The 19,876-nt window shown below is 48.3% G+C and overlaps 1 protein-coding gene across 5 annotated transcripts in view; it reads right to left on the bottom strand.

The window, feature by feature from the left end:
• The window catches only part of MDGA1 (MAM domain containing glycosylphosphatidylinositol anchor 1), a 152,509-nt gene that overhangs the window by 40,706 nt on the left and 91,927 nt on the right, over positions 1-19,876 (bottom strand). For 4 of the 5 annotated variants that reach the window (XM_030034531.1, XM_030034532.1, XM_030034533.1 and 1 more), the window contains 2 exons: positions 17,031-17,300; positions 13,503-13,654 (listed from right to left, as the gene is read on the bottom strand). In XM_030034531.1, the coding sequence (XP_029890391.1) occupies positions 13,503-13,654; positions 17,031-17,300 (422 nt within the window). Of the gene's footprint in view, positions 1-11,192; positions 12,393-13,502; positions 13,655-17,030; positions 17,301-19,876 lie in introns of those variants that run through there. The other variant, XM_030034534.1, reaches the window with a different exon arrangement.

The following is a 19,876-nucleotide window of genomic DNA, read 5'->3' as shown; positions in this document are numbered from 1 at the left end:
GGGAGAAAAAGGGGAGAGCTCCAGCCAGCCACTTGCTCTGTGCACACAGAGCAGGTGCCAGCTTGCAGTCACTTAGCACAGGTCCAGCAGACGGAGACATTAAGGCCAAGGTCTGGCTCTGCCTCCCCCTCCCTAAACATCCTTTGCCTCCCTGTTTGTCAGCAGCAGGTCTGTGCAGAGCTGCATGCATCAGTCCAGCAGGAACCCATTTTTTAATCCGCTTGAATCGCCTGCTGCTGCCCTCATTCTCCTGCTCCGTGTGTGCTCTTCTCCCATGCTACCATGGTATCTTCTTCCCTCCACCCCCTCCTTCTGATCATGCTGGCCCAGTGCTCCAGCTTGATATTGCTGCGGTGCAGTTAATAAAGCAGAGGCAGGCACAGAGGACAGTGAAATACTGGCCACCTTATCAGAGATGCTGAAGCCTCAGTGGAGGATCTCACGCAAAAAGCTCATTCATCACCAGGCTCGGGATGCTGCCAGTGGGGCCAGAACAAGAGCACAGCACAATGCACAGCCTCATCTCTGCCTTTACCTCCTTCCATTTCCAAAAATCAGAGGAAGGGGATGGGAAGGGAAAAAACAAACCAACCCACAGTTTCTACCGGCTGGCTGTGAATACCACACAGGCTGCAGACAGGAGAATGTTCTTGCAGAACTGGTTCACTAAAAACACCTTACAAAGGGCAGAATCAACCCTATGTGGGATGTAGGTATTCACATGTACGGTGTGCAACCCGTCCCTTTCCCCTGTCACTTGTAAGCAGTACGAGCAACCAAGGGAGAGCACACTCACATGCTCATATGTACCTAGTCATCAAGCCTCCAGGACCTGCAACCTAGGTCTGCCCTTTCTCATTCCTCACTTTCACATTCTATTGGTAGGTATTGTCTGCCCAGTCCCCCATCTTATCATCTGAGCTGGCTCGTGACGCTTAGAGAGTGCTTGTCCCACTGTGCCCAGCCGAGCCAGCTCATGGTCCAGAAACACATGCTACGAGCCTCAGAGAAAAAAGCAAGATGCCACACTACCCCTGCCCTCTGTTTCCATCCCAGCTAGGACACTGTCACAGCAAAGGGGTCTAAAGTATGACACTGCCACATTAACATCTTCTGTTTATGTAGGCTATTAAAGGAAAAAAGGATGTTGTTTTCAGACTGAATGATGTTTAAGCTACGTACTTATCAGCTAACAGACATAATCAAGCCAAAGGATATTAATAAACATATCTGTCAATAGTTAATGTTGCAGTCCTGCTCAACAAACCGCACCACAAATTCACGAGAACATGATAACCTACCTGTGCTAGGGCTTGGTATGACCTGCATAGCCACGCATGTGGTCTCATGACCAGCTGCAGGTTAAGCAGCTGTGCATGTTTGTTTGAGGGAGAAATTAGAAAACCCGTTTCATCTCCAAGCCCCAGGGAATTGTTGCAAACACCAGCTAGAAAAACATACATTAAAATCATGCAGATTCCCCAACAAGCTGATCGGAGCAAAGGAACTGCTCTGCAGGCATCCAGCTTCCCAGCATTGCTATTCACTCCTGCCACTCTCTCCTTACTTGTCCCGCTTCTTCAGCAGCTTCTCAGCTCAGAGCACGAGCCCTAGCTTTGCTTTCCAGTATCTCCCCTCCAAATCCTTTCCACACATGCTCAACTCTCTCTCCCTTTTTTCTCAGCCTCATTCAAATTCCCCCGGCTGCTCCTTCGTGCAGCACAAATGAGACGGGGGTGGCTGCCCGCGCTCCCACTCCATTCTCACCAGCTAACCGCAGACATGGGCAGCTGGGAAAGCTCCCAGCTCCCATCCCCAGCCACACCGGCATCTCCAAAGGGAGAGGAGATGGCAGACAGGCAGGCTGGTGTGGCACAGCAGCCCTGCACACAGGCTGCCTCCCTCTGCCAGGCTCTTCCTCGCTCCCTGTACAGCTCCGCAGAGGAGCACAACAGACAAATGCTGTCTCTGGCACGCGTGCTGGTAGGGCGTTAGGCTGAGTCCCCTCTGCCCAAGCCCTCCTCTCTCATCTGTGAGTGTCAGGACACTCTGGAGAGCAGGCGTGCATGGGACCAGGAGCCATGGGGGACCCTGGTGGTGCAGGAAGCACAGGTATCTCAAAAAGGTCTGAAAGAAGCACGGGACGATAATGTGGACAAAATAATCTTCAACTGTCCATGCAGCTGGTGGGCTGCACTCCTCAAGCAACCAGCAATCAAGGCAGTCTTCAAAGCTCAGTGCCCTGGCAGCAGTAGGTGTGAGGGCCATCCATTTCTCTCATGTGCCCAAGAGAACAGTCAGTCTCAGCCAAGAGACCTCTGCTTATTCATTTTATGAATGTACCACATCCCATCTTAAAAGCCATTCCTGTTTGGCCTGCTTGTCCCGCTGGACAGCAGTTCCAGAGCCTGACCGCCCTAATGTTCTCATTTCCAGCCTGAATTTATTCACAAGCAGCTTGCACCCAGTTGATCCTGTGCCAATATTGTCCTTTAGCTTAAATAGCTCTTTTCCCTCCCTGCTGCTTGACCCCCTGATGTTTTTATAGACAGCAATCACACCACACCTCAGCCTTTGCTTTGCTGGGCTAAACAAGCTGAGCAGTCTGTTCCTCCTCTTGTAATAGACTCTCGCTTTCCCTGATCTACTCTATAGTCCTTTTCTGCATGACCCCACTTGCTGGAGTTTGGTATCCCAGCCCTGCACATAGGATGCAGTAGCACTTCTCCACTTTGCCTGGAAGTACCTTAGGCTTCACCTAGGAGTACGTTTGCCCTTTCTCACACCTGCATCTTACCAGCAGCTCCTTGAAGTCAACTCGCTCACCCACACTGTTCCTCCACTTCAGTCATTTCCCAGTGATGAGCTCCCAGCCTGTAGCAGATCCCTCTGACAGCACTCTCCGCATGCATGACCTTGCATTTGTACCACAGCATTTCATCCCACCTGAACCACTCTAGTAGTTTTCCATCTTTCAGATCTTCCTTATGATATCCTGATCCTTCGCTGAGATGGCATTGCCTCCCAACCCGGTGTCAGCTGCACAAGATTTCAGCAGCACAATCCTAATAAGGGATTCTGATCCAACTGGCTGGTATCAGCCATGGGGAAGATGCCTGCACACTCCGGAAAAGCCATTTGGGTAAGTTTTGGATAGTGGAGAAATTTGGTTTGTGTATGAAGACAGTCACTGTGATGTTTCTTTATAATCTCTCATCAAACTTCCTGTGCCTGTCAGATTGGATTAAAACATTTTCCTGGGTTAGTACTTCATCACCACCTTGGATGGAAATGATGTCAAGCATTAACAGTATCAATTAAACGGCTAGGGTAAGTTTAAACTTGGATTTATTTAATTTTCTTTGCTTGATAACCATTACTCATTAGGGGTTTCCAGAGCAAATAATCACACTGCAAACATAAAGTTGGCATTTGCCAGACAAGCACACCAGTGAACTGAAATTCATGTCTATGTTGTTCATCAGTCAAGCACACAGGTTTAGATCCTGGGGTTAAGCAAGCATGGATGTCCAAAGCAAATCCATTATTCGGTCTAAATGAGGAGTCCTGGAAGCTTTTAATCCTAAATTGTCCTTAACAGGAGGCTCCCTTTCTGGGCTGAAACATCCCCAGCTCCAATGAGAGAAGCAACTGCAACCTTTAGTAGCTACCGAGGACACCTGGAATCATCTAAGGCAGGAGACAGTCTCTCTCTCTTCCTCTCGTACACACAATCAGCTGCCCATCCTCATTAGGTGCCAAGAGCAGCAGTTTACAGCTTCCCAGAGAAGCCAAATAGGTGCTGTCATGAATTACTGTAAGTGCTTGTTCCACACTCTTCAATAATGTCTTTCATTAGGGGCTGATCAGAAAGCAATATGTATTTTATTAGCATATGTTCCCTGGTCTAAGAGAACAGACCTAATCTTCACTCTGTCAGGGAGACAGTCAAGTAAAAGCCTTAACTGAGGCACAGCATGACTGGCAACTTCATGAGCCATGGGCTTACTGGGGCACCGCATGGCTGCACGTCCTGAGGAGGGGGAGCCCAGAAGTTGGAAAAGAAAAGGGAGTAAACTAGCACCTGAATTTGGTGATGGGTGGGAAGAGAGATCCACACACTCCCCAGTCTGTGCAAGGAGCCTATGTTGGTGTCACTGTGGTTGGTACTGAGCTAGACAGGTTACATGTATGTCTAACTATGCTTGTTATCTCTCTCCTACTGTCTCACAGCCATATCTTCGATCCTGAAAGCACATGCCATCCTTCTGCTCAGACTGGAAGCTCTATACTGCTGCTGCAGGATCTTACCTGTACTTGACAATGCAATCACCTCTCTGTCTGCAGCATGGGCATAACCTGAATAAGGGACAATATCCTTCACGTTGATCCACAGCCCCTCCTGCAGAAAGCAATGATTCCAGTCTCTTTTGAGCCTCGCATCTGAAAATTGGCACTGCTTGGTGCCTTACTGGATCCAACTTTATACCCATCCCTAATCTCAGTGAGCATGGTTTCCTCTTCCACCCATTTCCTTGCCCTGGACACAACTGCCTGCAGCCAGACCCATGTACACGTCTATGCACCATGCTGCCAGCACTTCTGGCTCCAAGAAGAAAAAGCAATCTGGCTCTGCATAGCCCAAGTTTGCCCAGCTGCAGTTAGGTTGAGCTCTGAGCCATTTTGTCTATAATGTGGTTGTAACTTACCAAGGGAGACATGCTCCACCAACAGCACTTGCCATCTCCCAGTCTTCTTTTCTTGGATTGTCTACAGACCCTGGCCTGGTAGAGCCCTCTGTTAGGGCACCTTTACCCTTCAAAACAACAATTAATAAAGGAAGGGGCTATTGCTTACTGGAGCAGAAACAGCGTTGGTGTGGGACTCTGGACTTGCCAGTCTGGTACATGTAACGAAGGTATACAGGTAAGTATAATTCCAGAGCCTATAGGCCACCTCTAACTCGACTGCACTTGCAGTCCTGTCTCTATTAAGGAAGAGGCAGGCAGCACAGCGTATGCAGGGAGAGCCATAAAGCCCTTCACATTGCTCCATGCTTCCTGCACTGGCAGCATGACTGCGTACATTTCATTTCTTTATGAAACACAGTCAAAACAGCCATCTAGTGCTTATTCCTTCCTGCTTGTCATTAGCTATGGGAGAGACTACATCTCTCTTCCAAACCTTTCCTCCTTCACACACTCTCCCCTCTTAATCTCCAACATGTTCTAGGAAGTGAAAGCCAGGAAAAAAACACCCCAAAACAGGAACAAAACCAAAAAAAGAAATAGAAACAAAAGAAACAAGAGGTGGAAAATAGGAGGGGGAACAGGGAAGGGGAAGAAGGTGCCCGAAGAAAAGGCTCTGAAACAGTAGGAGGAACATGGGCTGACTACTGAAAACAACAGATGAGCAGAGTAAATGGGAGGAAGCTGCATCACAGCTTATCAATAGGGACTCTCGGAAAAGACTCAGTAACTAGCATGTACCCCTTGAAGCCACCAAAGGAGTGTGGGTAAGAGGTGCACACAAAGGACTCACTTTTATCTTTGATACCTGGAAAGCGTTTTTCATCCTGTGCTCAGCTTTGTAAAACACAAGCCAACAGACTGCTGGATACGAACAAGCACAACGGTGTGAAAACAACATCTCAAGCTTGCAAGGCTGATATGAGGGGTATATGGGTTTGGGGAATGTGATTATCTCTTCTCTCACATTCTCCTTACCCTGAATGAGCACTGAACAGTGGCGTTAGGAGCTAGAGATAGATGAGATTTTTGCTACTAGATGTGCTTTAAGATCATGTGAGCCTTTCCAGCGAGATTATTTGTACTGTTTTTCTCAGGCACTGTAACTATTCCAAACACAACTAAGAGTGGGAAAACTGTTCGCAATTATTCCCTTGTACTAGGCAAGCTAAACAATATCCTGCTTTCTCTCTTGCATAATCAAGTACTTGAATTGCATTAGGAGCAGTACTTACGAAAAGTGAATGCCAAGACAAAATCTCTGCTGTGAGGCACCTTATGAACGGCAAGCCACCTTGTAAAACTTTCAGCTACCCTGTTTTGGGGAGATTACCTTATTTACTTTGGATAATCAGAGAAGAGAAATGGTACCACGAGACTGAGGCATAACTAACCTGCCACCGCTCATATTACCAATTTTCCCAACTAACTGATTACAAGTGATCTGTGGACCAGGGATAACCAGCTCAGGAAAACCATGAATCATACTGAAGAGCAATTTGTGAATCCAAAAAGACAGAATTAGTCAGACTAATTCATTAGTTAGGCATTGTTTGCTAAGTTCTTGTGGGCAAAGGGAAGTCTAAATAGCAGCATTGGAAGATGTTAGGCAGACCTAAGGGGGAAACCTCATCCCATGGCTCCCAGCCATTTCGGCTGAACTCACCTGACCCTTCAGTGCTGGTCAGGCCTGTGTTGAGCTTCCCTGGCCAGCCTTCCCTGGCCAGCCTTGTAGAAATCACTCTGATCCTCTGGCTAACAGGGCTAACAACAATCATGGCCGGGCAGACACCTTTGCCTGCAGTGAGCAATGGCCAGGAGAAAACTCCCTTCTTTTGTACTGGGTGAAGGCTCTGCTGTTGCCAATTTAGCCAGTAAAGAATACATATACTAGAAGTGGAAAAAGCTCCTTGTTTCTCACCCCCACCAAACATCCAGCTTCCTGGAGTCTTCCCTTACAGCACAGGTAGAGAGGACCTTGTTCTAGCAGCTGGTCTCATTGATATATCATCCCCTGTGACAGATTGCTGGAGACAAAAAGAGACACAGCTCAACGTGCTGTCAGCTGCAGTGACTGACGTCGTGTCCCATTTTCAGGCAGCAGAGAGCACAGCTGAGGCAGGATCCTGCCCTCTTCGCTCCCAAACGCCTGTGGCAAAGTTGCTGCTTTACCCCCAGGTCCTGCACAGCAATCAAGCACAGCTTGTCCACCAAATGCTATTGATCAGCCAGCTCTCCTTCCACCAGCACGTGGCTGCCACTCAATCACACTGCACGTTCCAAACCTCTCCTCCTCTTGCAGCCTAAAAAAGCAGTGCCACCTCTCCCTTCTCTTGCTTTCCCTAGCTTTGCATCATGATGGCTGTTGGAACTGTCCGCCAAGCACACCTCCCATTGACACACTGGCTTCTTTCTGCATCCTTTTCCTCCTCCCTCAGGGCTGAGTTCTGCCCAGCATCACATACGCCACTAGCACAACTGAAGGCAATTGACTTGAGAGCACAAATGTAATCTGCCTGTTCTCACTGCCTGAACAAAAGTTGAAATTAAAAAAAAAAAAAAAAAGTGCATCAGTGGGGCAGATGGGAGAGTTAGAGCTGAAAAAAACCACCTTTTCCCAGTACAGAGGATGGCTCAGCAGGTAGGTGGAATTGCATTGATTTGACGTTGTCCTATATGACAGCAGCCTATGATCAGACATCAAACTGGCAGCCAAGGGAGGCAAAAAAGAAGACAGGACTAAAGAAGCTTTCCATCAGATGTGACTTACAAGCCATCCTACAACAGAATGTCTGCTTTGAGATTCAGTCCTAGGCAAACACTAAGGCCAAGTCACTGCAGCCCCTAGTCCTAACACCAATGAGACAGGACCAGTGCAGCCTCTATCAAGTGAAGTGATGAACAGTAAAGGGATGTGCCATTTGTCACACCCCACAAGTGTTGTGATCCGTGCGGCACCTCATGTGCAGCCAGGGCCACCATCTGCTGCATCATGGGAAGTCACACTTCCTTCCTCACTGCAGCCGGCTGGGACTGCGATGCTCTAGCAAGGGAGGAAGAAAGGAAAAGGGACTTGCACATCCTTGTTCCATGTGCCCTGTCGGTGCCCCACACTGGGACATCAGACTAGCCTGTCCAGTTAAGCAGCCTTTCAGCAGGAGCATTTCTCAGTGGATGTGGCACCACAAGCCCTTTCCCTTTTTCCAGGTAACACCAGGCCAGTGCCCCACAGGTCACATTTTATCCAGAGCAGGATGGGGCCCTCCCTACTTTACAAGCCACAACTCCACCCTTTAAGCTTTTCATCTTGTAGTATGAAAAGGACTTAGGAGGACAGCTCTGACTGCTTTTTAGCTAAGCTATCCTAAAACCTCACTGTATCACCTCCTCAGCTTCTGCAGCATTCCCCAGCTGAAAACCCCACCACAGCACTAGTGGGGGGATGCACGTGATGGGGCCACTGGGGGCATGGTGCCCCAGAGAGCCTCGGCATGAAGGCTACGGACCCAGGCCTGTCGGCCTTGGTCATGGCAGCATTGCCCAGACAGCATGTAATCCCCCGGAGCCAGCAATTTCAATGTTAGCCCCTTTGTAAAATGAGTTCGGCCACCCCTGCCTGCCTTGCACAGAGCTTCCTTCTTTCCTAGCCCTCAGTGTCCTGCTGGCCCCAAGATGCAGCCCTCAGGCAACCCCCAGAGGTGCCGGCTGCTCAGTTTACTAAGAAGTTTTGCCTGAAGCCATGGTTGCATCTACAGAAGAAAAGAGCTTTTGTTCACCTCCCAGAGCACAGGACTGGGCTGCTGCAAGGGCCACCACGCACTTGAGTACATTGCCTTTCTGCATTCATAGCCTTTCCTAACCTGGGACCCGGTAAACAAAGAGTTTTATAATATCTAGAGGCAGAGAAAGCAATACTGCATGTGCCTGTCTTGGTTTTATACTCTTCTCCAGGCTCTGGCTGCTGCTGAAGGTGGGAGGAGACAAGCTTTTGGCCTGGATGTTCTCACTCCTGATGAGTACAGGGCTGGGTAGATTAGCTTGCCACGGAAGTTTTTTCTACCCTGGCTGCCCAAATTAGCTGTTTATTTTATCACAGGGTTGCTTGCAAGCACTTCAGGACATGGTTTAATGGGCATGGTTGATGGTTGGACTCGATGATCTTAAAGGTCTTTTCCAACCTAAACGACTCTATGATTAGAAGATGCATCCAACTTCACTAGGATGGTTCCTCATGGGGCAAGGGCCACACATATGGGTTCACCAAGACATGGCGGTGCATGAATGGGGGAAGCACAGCGGTGCGAGTTAACAGCATTCTCAACTAAACATTTATGTAAAAGACTATGGGCTGGTGCACTACTTGCTTATCCTCCCTTTGGAGTAATACCACCCCTGCTTAGTGTGTGAAGAGAGCAAGAGATGCCCCTGCCTGGGTCCGTGTGCCCTCAGAGGGGCGTCCGGCTCTGTGCACTAATGAAGCCAAAGACAGACAGCAGTTGACAGACGCTGCTGAAGTGGGCTCACAGGAGAGCAAAAGAACAACTCAGAGGCAGAAATGAAGCGATACAGATCCGCGGCCCGTGGGCCTCGGCATAAAACCTCTCCTGCTGCGTTGCGATGGCCATCAGCGCAGTTAACCTTCCGCTCTAATCACAATCATTAAATTCCTGCTAACACCCCTGTCCTATGTCTGTCCAAACAGCTCTGTTATCTGTCACCTCCCCACACGGTGAGCCTGGCTCCCCACTGCCGCAGCTCTCATTAATGCTGCTCTGTCTGGCTGATGAGGCAAGTGGCAGCCGGCTCCAGAGCCCAGATGAGTTTTGTAGACAGCAGGGGACGTTTATCCAACATGGAGGGGATGAAAGTACAAACAAAGAGAGATCATACAATTACTCAGGCATTGCACAGGGCCAGTCTCATTAAAGACAGTCTCCCTGACAGGAATTAATCTGAAGTGACAACCTAGTGAGCTAATTTAGCAAATGGGTCTGGGGCTTGGCCTGGTGCAAATTTCAGGGGTCTGTCTGGCAGGTAGAGCTGAGCCTGCTCTGAGGAAAGGAAAGGCAGGAATGTGTTAAGCTGGACCCATTCTGGCCTGAGCCTGCGTATCAGAAGGTACAGAGGAGATGGCAGCCTCAGGTCTCCTTGAGGGGCACAATGAAGATTAAACTTCCCTACTGCACCAATACCTTCTCCTTCCTCTTTCTCTTGCAGCCTCAGGTCACAGATGGGTTCCAGCTCATTAAGTGCACAGTAATTCTGCCACTATCCTCTGTAACCGTAACCACCAGCCCAACTCAGATCTTTCCTCCAGGATGCAACCTGCTTGCAATATTAGATGGCTTTTCATTTCTCTTTAATGTTAGAGTAGAGCTCTGGGAGGGGATAAAATACACAGAGAGAAACAAGCAACTTAAAAGGCTTTTTATTTTTTAAGCAAAGATCTGGTTTGGGGAGGCTGCTTTGAATCCCCAAGCAATGAAAAACATTTTCAGTTGGAGTGCAGTGCCTCAGTGCCTTTCTATGCTACAAGAACACATGGAAGAAAAAAAGCTGACTAAACAAATAGCTCAAAAGCCTCATGGCATCTGCCCATAACCAAATCACCTAAGACTGTGAACTCATGAAGTTCACTGGCTAAGGTGAAGTAAGGTGGTCAGCATTTGAATCAGTTGCCTTGGAGCAAGAAAGGAAAAACGTCCCAAGCCATCAGGACAGATGTCTTTGAGGCCCCTACCATTCCTCCGTGGGGTTGTTTTCCACTCTGAATTGCCACTCAACACAATGCCACTGCCTAAGCCCACCTGACCGATGCACTCTGGGAAATAACAGTCTATTTGCAGAGACATACAACAGAGGCTTTACAAGAAGCTTGCTCCACATTTCTATTGTATGTGCTTTGCCTGGGTCAGTGGCTCCAAGCTGTCAGGCTGTTTATTTGGTTTTAATCGAAAGTTAATTCTTATTCTACTGGAACTGGTACGTCTGCTGTGCCGCTCAGCCTGCTCCGCAGTGTCAGGAACAATCCGTTCCTGTGGAAATGCACCTGCCTGTCTTGCTGGGAGCCCTCATGCATTGCTTACGAAACAAAATTCCCCCAGACTGCTTGCAATCCCCCCCAGGAATGCCCAACCAGCCCTCGAAGCTGTTGAACAGGAAGAGTTGGAGGAGCCAGAGCACCAGCCAATTAATAAGCAGCACTTTTACTCTCACCCAGCCCCATTTTCAGCAGCTGCAGCAAGCAAATTTAATTCAAGGGTTCCCAGGTGCCTTGCAAAGCATCCTGCTACTTGGGGATCTTCACATTACATATGCCAAGAGCTCTTCAAGCAAACCAGGGAGATTGAAATGAAAACCAGCAAACCATTTTACAACCAGTGGGCATCCCGGCTGGTTGCCCTTTGGATTCCAGCTCAGCAATAGTTAACCCTCCCCGTAGAGAGCCCCTCACCACCTCAAGACTGCAGGCTGCTGCTGCCACATTCATTCATCCTTAAGATGCTGAAAAGCACCTGCCATGACCACTGAGGCTGGGGAGCTCCGAGGGCTGGAGGAGAAGGTGGGCTGGCTGGCTGGGTAAGCTTTCATCAGCTTGATGTTCGCAATGAATCAGTCGAGGCCTGTTTTATCTGAGGAGAATATTCCACTTCGATCCTAGCTCTCTAGGAGGATTTTTGTGCCATCAGAGCTAGTGCCTGGAAGCCAGTGTATCCAGTGAGGAGAGTGCACAGGCAAACAGCAGCTCCTCATTCAGGCAGACAAATCCCCTTTCTTAAGAGCTCTCCAGTCAGCAATACTTTAAAGCTTTTGAGCTTTTCACAGTTATATTCAGTAACGTCACTATGTTCTGTGGTCCAGTGATGGAACAACAGGATACAAAGCTTAGCCCAGGTGCCCCAGCACGGAGAAGAAGGTGCGACAAAGCAGCAAAGCCTGGGTAAGATGGAAGAGGGTGATGGCACAAGGGAAAGAGTGAAAGATCAGGAGGTGTCACAAGGCTGCTTGGAGCCCAAGTGAGACATCACAGGGAAAACACCAGGAAGGCAGGACAGGAACACAGAGGCATCTCTGGGAAACGGCAGGTTGGAGACAAGACGGGATGTGATCCTCTGGGACAAGGAAATGAAAAGGGCTCAGTGAAACCTCAGTACGGCACATGGAGGCAGAGACCTCACTGAGAAATGCAAGTGTCTTCATTGGAGGAGGGCCAGGAGGAGGCAATATCATGAAAGTCTTTTCCAGAGTGTTTCCTGCTTGTGCTTGACAGAAGTGGGGAAAAAATCTCCCCTGCTTCCTCCTCTCTCCCTTATTCAGACCCAGGCCACCACGATGGCACCTGTAGCCATTTCTAAGAGCCTGCCCATACATGAGACCAGGCTACAGCAGGGCGACGGTATAACACTCCTCTAAAACACACCACTCAATAGTCGCAACTATGTGGTGATGCTGCAAAAGAAACACTAACAGCAGTAACTGATGGGGTATGAACAAAACCAGTATGAACCATATGAAAAAAATATGAGTGCATGGGCACTCAGCTTCCTTCATGTCATAACTTAAAGCAGAAATGTGATTTTCCCTTTTCTTGATCCCTTTCAGTAAGAGCTTGATGAGGAACAGATCCAGGATTACTTCTAGGCACTGTGCAAAAGGAAAAAAAACCTCAACATCACTGGAGAAGGATAAAAATCACAAATTAGTTCATTGAGTTGCAGTGCTGATAATAGCGAAACTTGGCTAAGAGGGAAGGGGTACTATGACAAACTGCCTTCATTATTAGAGGCTCCCCTGTGTCCTGTATTATTATTAAGCGCTGACAATGTGCTCCACACGGTTTGAGTAACAAACAAAGGCTGTCCCACTCCAGAGAGCTCACAATCAAACGAGACATAAAACTGGAGCCTACTGTGCAGAACTAGAGGAAAGAGACACTTGGATCTTTTTAATTATTTTGTTTTCTATCTACAGTAATCTAACTTTTCCTTTCAAAATGCATTTGCTTCCAAGCTACCACTGAATGGCAATAACTACCAATTTTAAGTGTCCCCATTTTTAAAAAGTGTTGAACGCAGGCACTTTGCTGAGCATGGATGAAAGTACCTGGCAAGCCTGCTAGGTTAATGTGCTCTTTAAAAACATCAGACTCTTTTCCCTAATCTTCTCCAACCAGTGATCTCTTCAGATTTCCCTCAGTTCTCCCTCCCCCTCCCCCCAGGTATGATTTCTCTTCAGACTCAGAAACCTTGAAACCTACTTCTCTTCCCCTGCAGAGTTTATATAGTCCAAATAGCTTCATTACTGTGACAGTATGAAAGCCCTTCTGCAACACAAACAGCCAATGACTTTTTCCTGCAGTTCCTGCCTGGAGAGCTCTTCAGCTTATTCTCTTTATTTCATACAAGTGAGGAGGATGGAATTCCACTCACTTGAGTCTTTAGCCTATAAAATCTACAATACCTACTAATGACTGTGGGGTTTTGTTCACATTAAAACCCCGAGCATGGACAGTCCGATGGGAGGCAGCAGGGCTTTGAAAGCCCTTGATCATACCCAACACCAGACGTAAAAACCAATGCTGAGCTGTGCACTTGGCCTGTCTCTCCCATTCGGTGGCGAAAGTGCAAGACCATCAGGATCTGGCAACTTCATCACCTTCAGCTCTTCATCAGCAAGGAGACATTGATGTAACTGCCTCCTGAGAGGTCCTCTTCCCAAGGGCACGCACTGAGGCTCCAGAAGAGGAGACCTTACCTGACGGACTTCCAGGCGATACTTCAGGATGGGATCCACAGCATCGGGCTCCTTCTGTGTCCACTGTAAGACGTAAGAGTAATTCTTGGATTGCTTCTGGCTCAAGGTGGGGTTGGGAGTGTCATAGTAAAACTCTGGGCTGTAAGCTTTTGCTGGAGGGGAAAAAAAAAAAAAAAGAGGGAGGAAAGTAAAAGAGTGGGATCAAGGGGAACATAAATTACAAAGAGATGTGGTGAGAGTGGAACAGCTCCATTCACCCAGCTCATTCACTTGCCTTTGACATGATGGACACCTTTACTATTGTAGCTAGTGTTGCACTGAAATAGCATCATTTTCTGTGAACCGCTGCTGCTTTCACAGCCTAAACTACTGGGAGGGTTAGCAGCCCTGCAACACCAGTGGGGCATGGACACCGGAGAAGGTGGGAACAACTTCAGTTCTCCAGCTGGAACCAGTGCTAATCTTTTCTCTCTTGCTTTGATTAAGGTAACAGCTTTAAACTGGCATTTCTCCTGTTTCATCTGCTGCTTTACAGAATCTCCTGCTAACAAACCCTGAGAAAGATCATTTGGCCAGTAGGTCATAGGAAAAGTGTTATTTATCACACAGGGACCATGGCATTAAAAAGAAGACCTTGCTCCTGCATCTCCCCTGCCTTGGCATCACAGTGCTCCAGCCTCTTTGTAAAATGACAGTCAACCTGGCAGCAAAGGGGATGCTGACCTCAGCCTGGGTAAAAACAGCAGGAGCTTTTGCAGGGGCAGATATGTCTTTTCTAACCCAACATCTCCCCTTAAGAACAGAGAGCAGCAGGAGGAAGGGAAACACAGGAGAAAAGATGTACCAGAGAGAAACTGGATAGTTCAGAGAAGAAGGGATTTCCCATCATTTCCCCAGCTGCTGCTGTCCTGAACTACTACCAAACCGGATTTGAAGGCTACAGGATTTGAAGGCTACTGCCATGCAGCCCAGCGGCTGGTGGACTAACGCACCAGGCCCAGAAGCAACTCAAAGTCTTACCCACAACTGGTTTTACCCTATTTGAAACTACCTTCGTGTGACCCTATGCACTTCAATTTTTGGCAGGTCCTGTCCTGGGCCACGCAGGAGTTGGACCTGAATCAAAACTCTCCTTTCTGGCTTCAGGTCCAATCTGTACCTGCACAGACCAGAAAGATGCCTCGGCAGCAAGGGATGCTGGAGAGCAGAACAGGCATAAACACCATCTCCTCAGGCAGTCTGCTGCACCTTTCCACTTGAATCACACACCCCGCCATTCTGTGTGGTTATAATTAAGCTTGAAAGGATTCAACGTTTATTTTTTATGAACTCAGATGGATAATATTGATGTTTATTTCCAAGTCCTTTTTTTCTTGTTATTTTTATTGACTTGAATTTTTGCACAAGCAAGAAGTTCAGAGCCACCTCACAGACTAATTGCTGCTTATTCAACTTGTATTGACTGTGGAAGTCAAGCTTCATAATAGATTCCAAAATAAAATCAGAACTGATGATAATCGTCACCTTGCATGATATTAATTCCTTATTAATTGACTCCAAGATGGAAACGGAAGCTAAAAAAAACCCCTTCTAGTAGAAATGCAGCACATCAGGATACTTCTGGAACTTCCTTTCTGGAAACTTCTACCATTGCTAGAAAGTTTTGTCTTTTCCTTCAGCTGATGGGAAGAGCTGAAGGTTATCCACTCCATCTTTCAGGGCTTTTCTGTGCTTGTGGCTAGTGGGAGTGCAGGTGGTGACCAGTATGGGCTGCCCTGATAACTTGCTCAAGGGGAGTGGGGTGGATGTCTTGCTATCCTTCCAAAACATCTCAGAAAGCTAATCTCTCCTCCATAGAAGAAACTAATCCCATCCTGGGCAGATTTATGTACTCCGTTTCCAGTGCATCTGAACACCTCACAGTCACAAATGAGTCACTGCCTCCCTGTCAGATAGGAAGGTTTATGGTCCTACTTTCACAGAGAAGAAACAGAAACAAAAAGAGACTGTGTCATTCCCCTCACTCACACAGGAAGGCCATGGCTGATAGGAATTAAAACTCCAGTGGTCCTGAGCCCAAGCGCAGCAGTCTAGCCACTGGATTATTTTCCAGGTTGCTCTACAGGCTCAGAAGGTCTAATTGATTTGTAACTGTCCAGGACACAGGCAGGGATGTCTAGAGCTGAAAAGCCACCATCAGATATCAATGCCTTGGAAGCAGAGAAGGGGTGCAGGAAAATAAATGCTTGCTGCTTTCCTGATGAGTGCTTTCTAGGGATGAATGTTGCTTTCTGCTGAGGGGATCTTATCCCGTGGGGCACAGCATGGCACACCAGGTGGCAATATGTATTTGTTACTACATCCAGCAAGAAATTCAGATCCTGGGAGCATTCCCAAGCTTGCTAGGGACAGTTTGCTGTGGTGGATCATAGTGAGATATAGTTTGCTATCACTTAGTTAGTGACACGAAAGTTGCAAGCATATGAAGAAAGGATAGAGAGGGCCAAAGCTCTCAAGCAAGATCCATTCCCAGACAAATTCCAGGAAATCTCAAGGGGCGAGAGCAAGGTCCTGAAATGGGGCCCAAACAGTAGAAGTGGTTTGGGCTTCCCCATTTCTGAGAGCATCTCAAGAGTTATAGCATATCTGAGCTTTTCCAAACCCTGGGAAAGACCTGCTTCAAAATCAGGTCTCTCTGGATGTTATTTATTCTCATTTGTTCAGCCCTGACTCAAAAAGTATTATAAATTGGCCCTGGACTGAAAACCCAGTATTTTGGCTGAATTTACTGCTTATTAAGGCAACTTCATCGGAGAGCTTTTCTAGAAACTGGTGCCCAAGTCAATTCTGGGGTCATGGGAAAAGCAGATTTAATGATCAGCTGGAGAGGCTAGGTCAGATGTGTTTTAGATGCTGTAACTCTGCCATCCCTCTTTGCAGTTGCAGGTGCTGGAGAGGAGTCCTGTTACAGTGCCTGCTGGATTCACAGAAAACCATGAGGAGCAAATCCACTGAGTATTAGTACCCATTCTCAGCTCATGTTTGTCCTAGCATGCATCATGAGACACAGACAGGAGACATAGGGAAGGCACAGGAATACATAATACAGTTTTTGTTTGTTTGTTTGTTTTTAAAGGGGAAATTAGATGGTTTGGAGCCTGTTGCGGGGATGTAGAGAACCTTTCACTCCCCGTTGGTCAATACTTACCTACGATACATGTTGTCCAAGCTTGAAAGTGGATGGCAGCCTTGAGTTTAAGCCCTGTATCTTTCAGGGAAGTGGTCAAACACTGCTAAAATGTACCAGTGGCTGGCAATAGCAGCCCCAGGTCCATCCCAGACTTGAAGGACTGCCTGAATGGAGGCAGATCTCCCTGTTGGCTTATGGAAAGTCATCCCTTCTGAACACAGCGCCATGCACAGAGGAGGCAGTAGAGGTTGCCTGTACTGGCACCAGTTTATGGAGAGCGTTTCCCACCTCCGTGACCCCATCCAACAGCTCATTCCAACGTGCACTCTGCAACTTACCAGACACCTGGAAGAGGCAGGTGGAGACCCCCACATCGTTGGAAATGCTGCACTCGTAGCTACCGCTGGTCTCCTGGCTGACGCTGTCCACCTTCAGCTCCGAGTAGTCCTGCTGCTCTGACAGGGGCTGCGCCAGAAGGGTCCCGTTGAAGCGCCAGACGGAGGTGGCCACCTTCATAGGGCTGCCCTTCAGCATGGTGCAGCGCAGGGTGACGCTGCGCCCCACGCCCTGGCGCACGTCCTGGAAAGCCGGCTCCACCACAGGGGGGACTGGAGACCGAACAGAGCGACAGACAGGGATGCCATCAGGGAACAGCCATCTCACTCAGCACAGTCACCCCGGTGGTGCCACTGAGGAGACAGGCACCTATGACTTCCAAGAGGATATTTATTTTCTAGTGGGAGCGAGGCTTCATCAAACCAAAAGCAGCAATAGTTGTCTGACATCCCATTCTGACTGGGCTGGGGCCACCTCCCACCTCCCTCCCATTTATTAGGTAGGAGTAGCCTTTAGCAAGTCCTCATCCCACAGTGAGACACTGCTTGGAGGAGCTACCGAGCGCTGCTCTTTCATCTGAGAAGTGCGACTCCAGCAGCTGAGCGCCACAGCTTGGATTCAATCCTCAGATCCTAATCAGAATAACCATAGTCCTCATACCTAGCATAAACTGCACTTCCAGAGCAGGCAGGTATGCTCTCAAGCAGTTACAATCATGTTCTTCTGGTCAACATCCGACAGGGTGATCAGGGACACCATGTTCAGATGGAGGGATACGCACTGGCTGTCCACACAGAGTATAGACCTGAAGGGGTGTTAGAGGGCCTCTCCCAAATACATCAATACAACACACCAGGGACTGGCTACAGGGACTCCGGGTCCTATTTTTATCTCTGGCAACAAGTCCCCAGTGCTGGGAGGTGAGTCACATCTCTCCATGTCAGCTTCTCTGCCAGTAGTGTGAGAATGGTGGCCACCTCCTTAGCAAAGGGAGGCTACTAAGTCTTGCTCTTCAGCACTTGTAAAAATTTACAGGAACTTCATGAATTGGGCATGGTTGAGGCAGAGCAAGGAGAAAGTTTGGATTGGTATTGCTTGGGTTACCTCTTATTTAATGCAATGGCAGAGGACTTCAGTCTCCACAGCCATCTGATGGACATGTTTCACTTGCAATAAACTCTTAATTAAAACACTACAGCATAGGAATAACCAGAAGCTTTCCCTCTAAAATGAGAAAAGCTTCCTGAACACAAAACAGCTGTTAGCTTGAATATGAATGAGGGAAAACAGATTTATAGCAGCTCCAGCACAATCACAGCTCACCTTCTCCAGGTTCAAAGCACCTGCTCTTCCACAGCTTCTATGCACTACAGATCTACAAAGCACCTGCTTCCTCTAAAGGTCCGCAGAGCTGTCAAGCACAGCCAAAAACCTGCAACACACAGTATCTGCAGCGCCACAGACACAGTTCCACTAGGAACCACAGGTCACACAGCATCCCTGCTGCCGTGAACACAGCCATGCCTGTGGGCCTTCAGCACGCCAGTCTCTCCCCTCTCATAGCCTGACCCCAGCAAGACCCACCTACAGCTCTGTAACACTAGCAACATCTCCATCTTCACCACAGATAAAGGTGGTGCATGCACCACACCACAGGTCTGCATGCACAGTGCCCCCTCTCCCAGGGACACAGATGCATCTGTGGGTACACAGCATACAAGCATCCCCTCCACCTGGCAGCCCTTGTTTGACAGTGGCTGATTGTTTTCTAGGTACCCATTCTCAACTCAGCTTCTGGGCCCTTTGCTGCACTTAAGTGAATTAAAAGCAGCCCTTGACTGAGTTCACATTGCCGTGCTGAGTGGCATGGTCAGCTCGTTACAGATGGCTTTGCTAGCAATGTGTCTCTGCGGGTGCTCCAAGTGCTGACTTGCCTTTGGCTCACACGTCTCCCACCTCATAGTGAGAATAATGTGAGAAGTTGTTTGATTAGACCTAGTGCCATGAACGTGTCATCTCCATTCCTAGCTGCTATCCCATTTCTTGGGTCACATCTGCTCCTTAATTGAAGCTGGTGGGGTCTCACATTATAATCAAGGCCAGCTGGTGATGTAGGGGGGGGGGTGGAGATGAAAAGGGAAAGGAAGGCTTAAAAAAACAAAACAGCACAGCAGCTCCAGATATGCTCAAAGCAATCTATCTCACAAGGAGAGAGAGGGGTGGGAGAGCAGCTTCCCTCACTGCACCAAGCGGCACCTGTGTATGGAGCTTGGACAGAGGAAGAGAAAAGGTCTGAAATTTGACAAAGTGCCCCCTGCAAGGACACACACTGCAAGGAAAGTGCCCCTCTGGGCCTCACTGAGGGAGTGTCTGGGGCTGGTAAAGGGTCACAGAGGACCAAGGCTGGGACACTCCAGATGCTTCCTTAGGTCACAGGAACAGCAGGGCAGCCAAGGACGCAAAAGATATTTAATCTTCTTCAGCTGGGAAATGGGATTTACTTGATTTGCACTGGGACAGGTTCTGGGCCTATGTTATCACCTTGTGAAGGGAATGTCTGAAAGTGCCTATACAGTAAAAATTGATTACATTTTCTCCTCTTGTCTCTGGCACTACGAAACACCCAATGAGCATTAACTCTTCGGGTAGTCCTGGAGCCCCTGGGTTTTCTGGAGAAAGAGCTGAAGCAGGTCATCCCAGCACTGAAGGCTGCCAGTGAATATCAAAGCAAAGAAAGGTCAACAGCAGTTACAGGGCCAGACATCAGCTCTGGCCTCCAACGCCTACTGGGGAGCCCACACTTCTTCAAGTAGGTTATACACAAAAGGGAGACCCACCACCAAGGCAG

The sequence above is a fragment of the Aquila chrysaetos genome, chromosome 13 (genome assembly GCF_900496995.4).
Source record: "Aquila chrysaetos chrysaetos chromosome 13, bAquChr1.4, whole genome shotgun sequence".
Lineage (NCBI taxonomy): Eukaryota > Metazoa > Chordata > Aves > Accipitriformes > Accipitridae > Aquila > Aquila chrysaetos.
The sequence above is the reverse complement of the archived record's forward strand: the minus strand, read 5'-3'. Positions and strand labels throughout refer to the sequence as shown.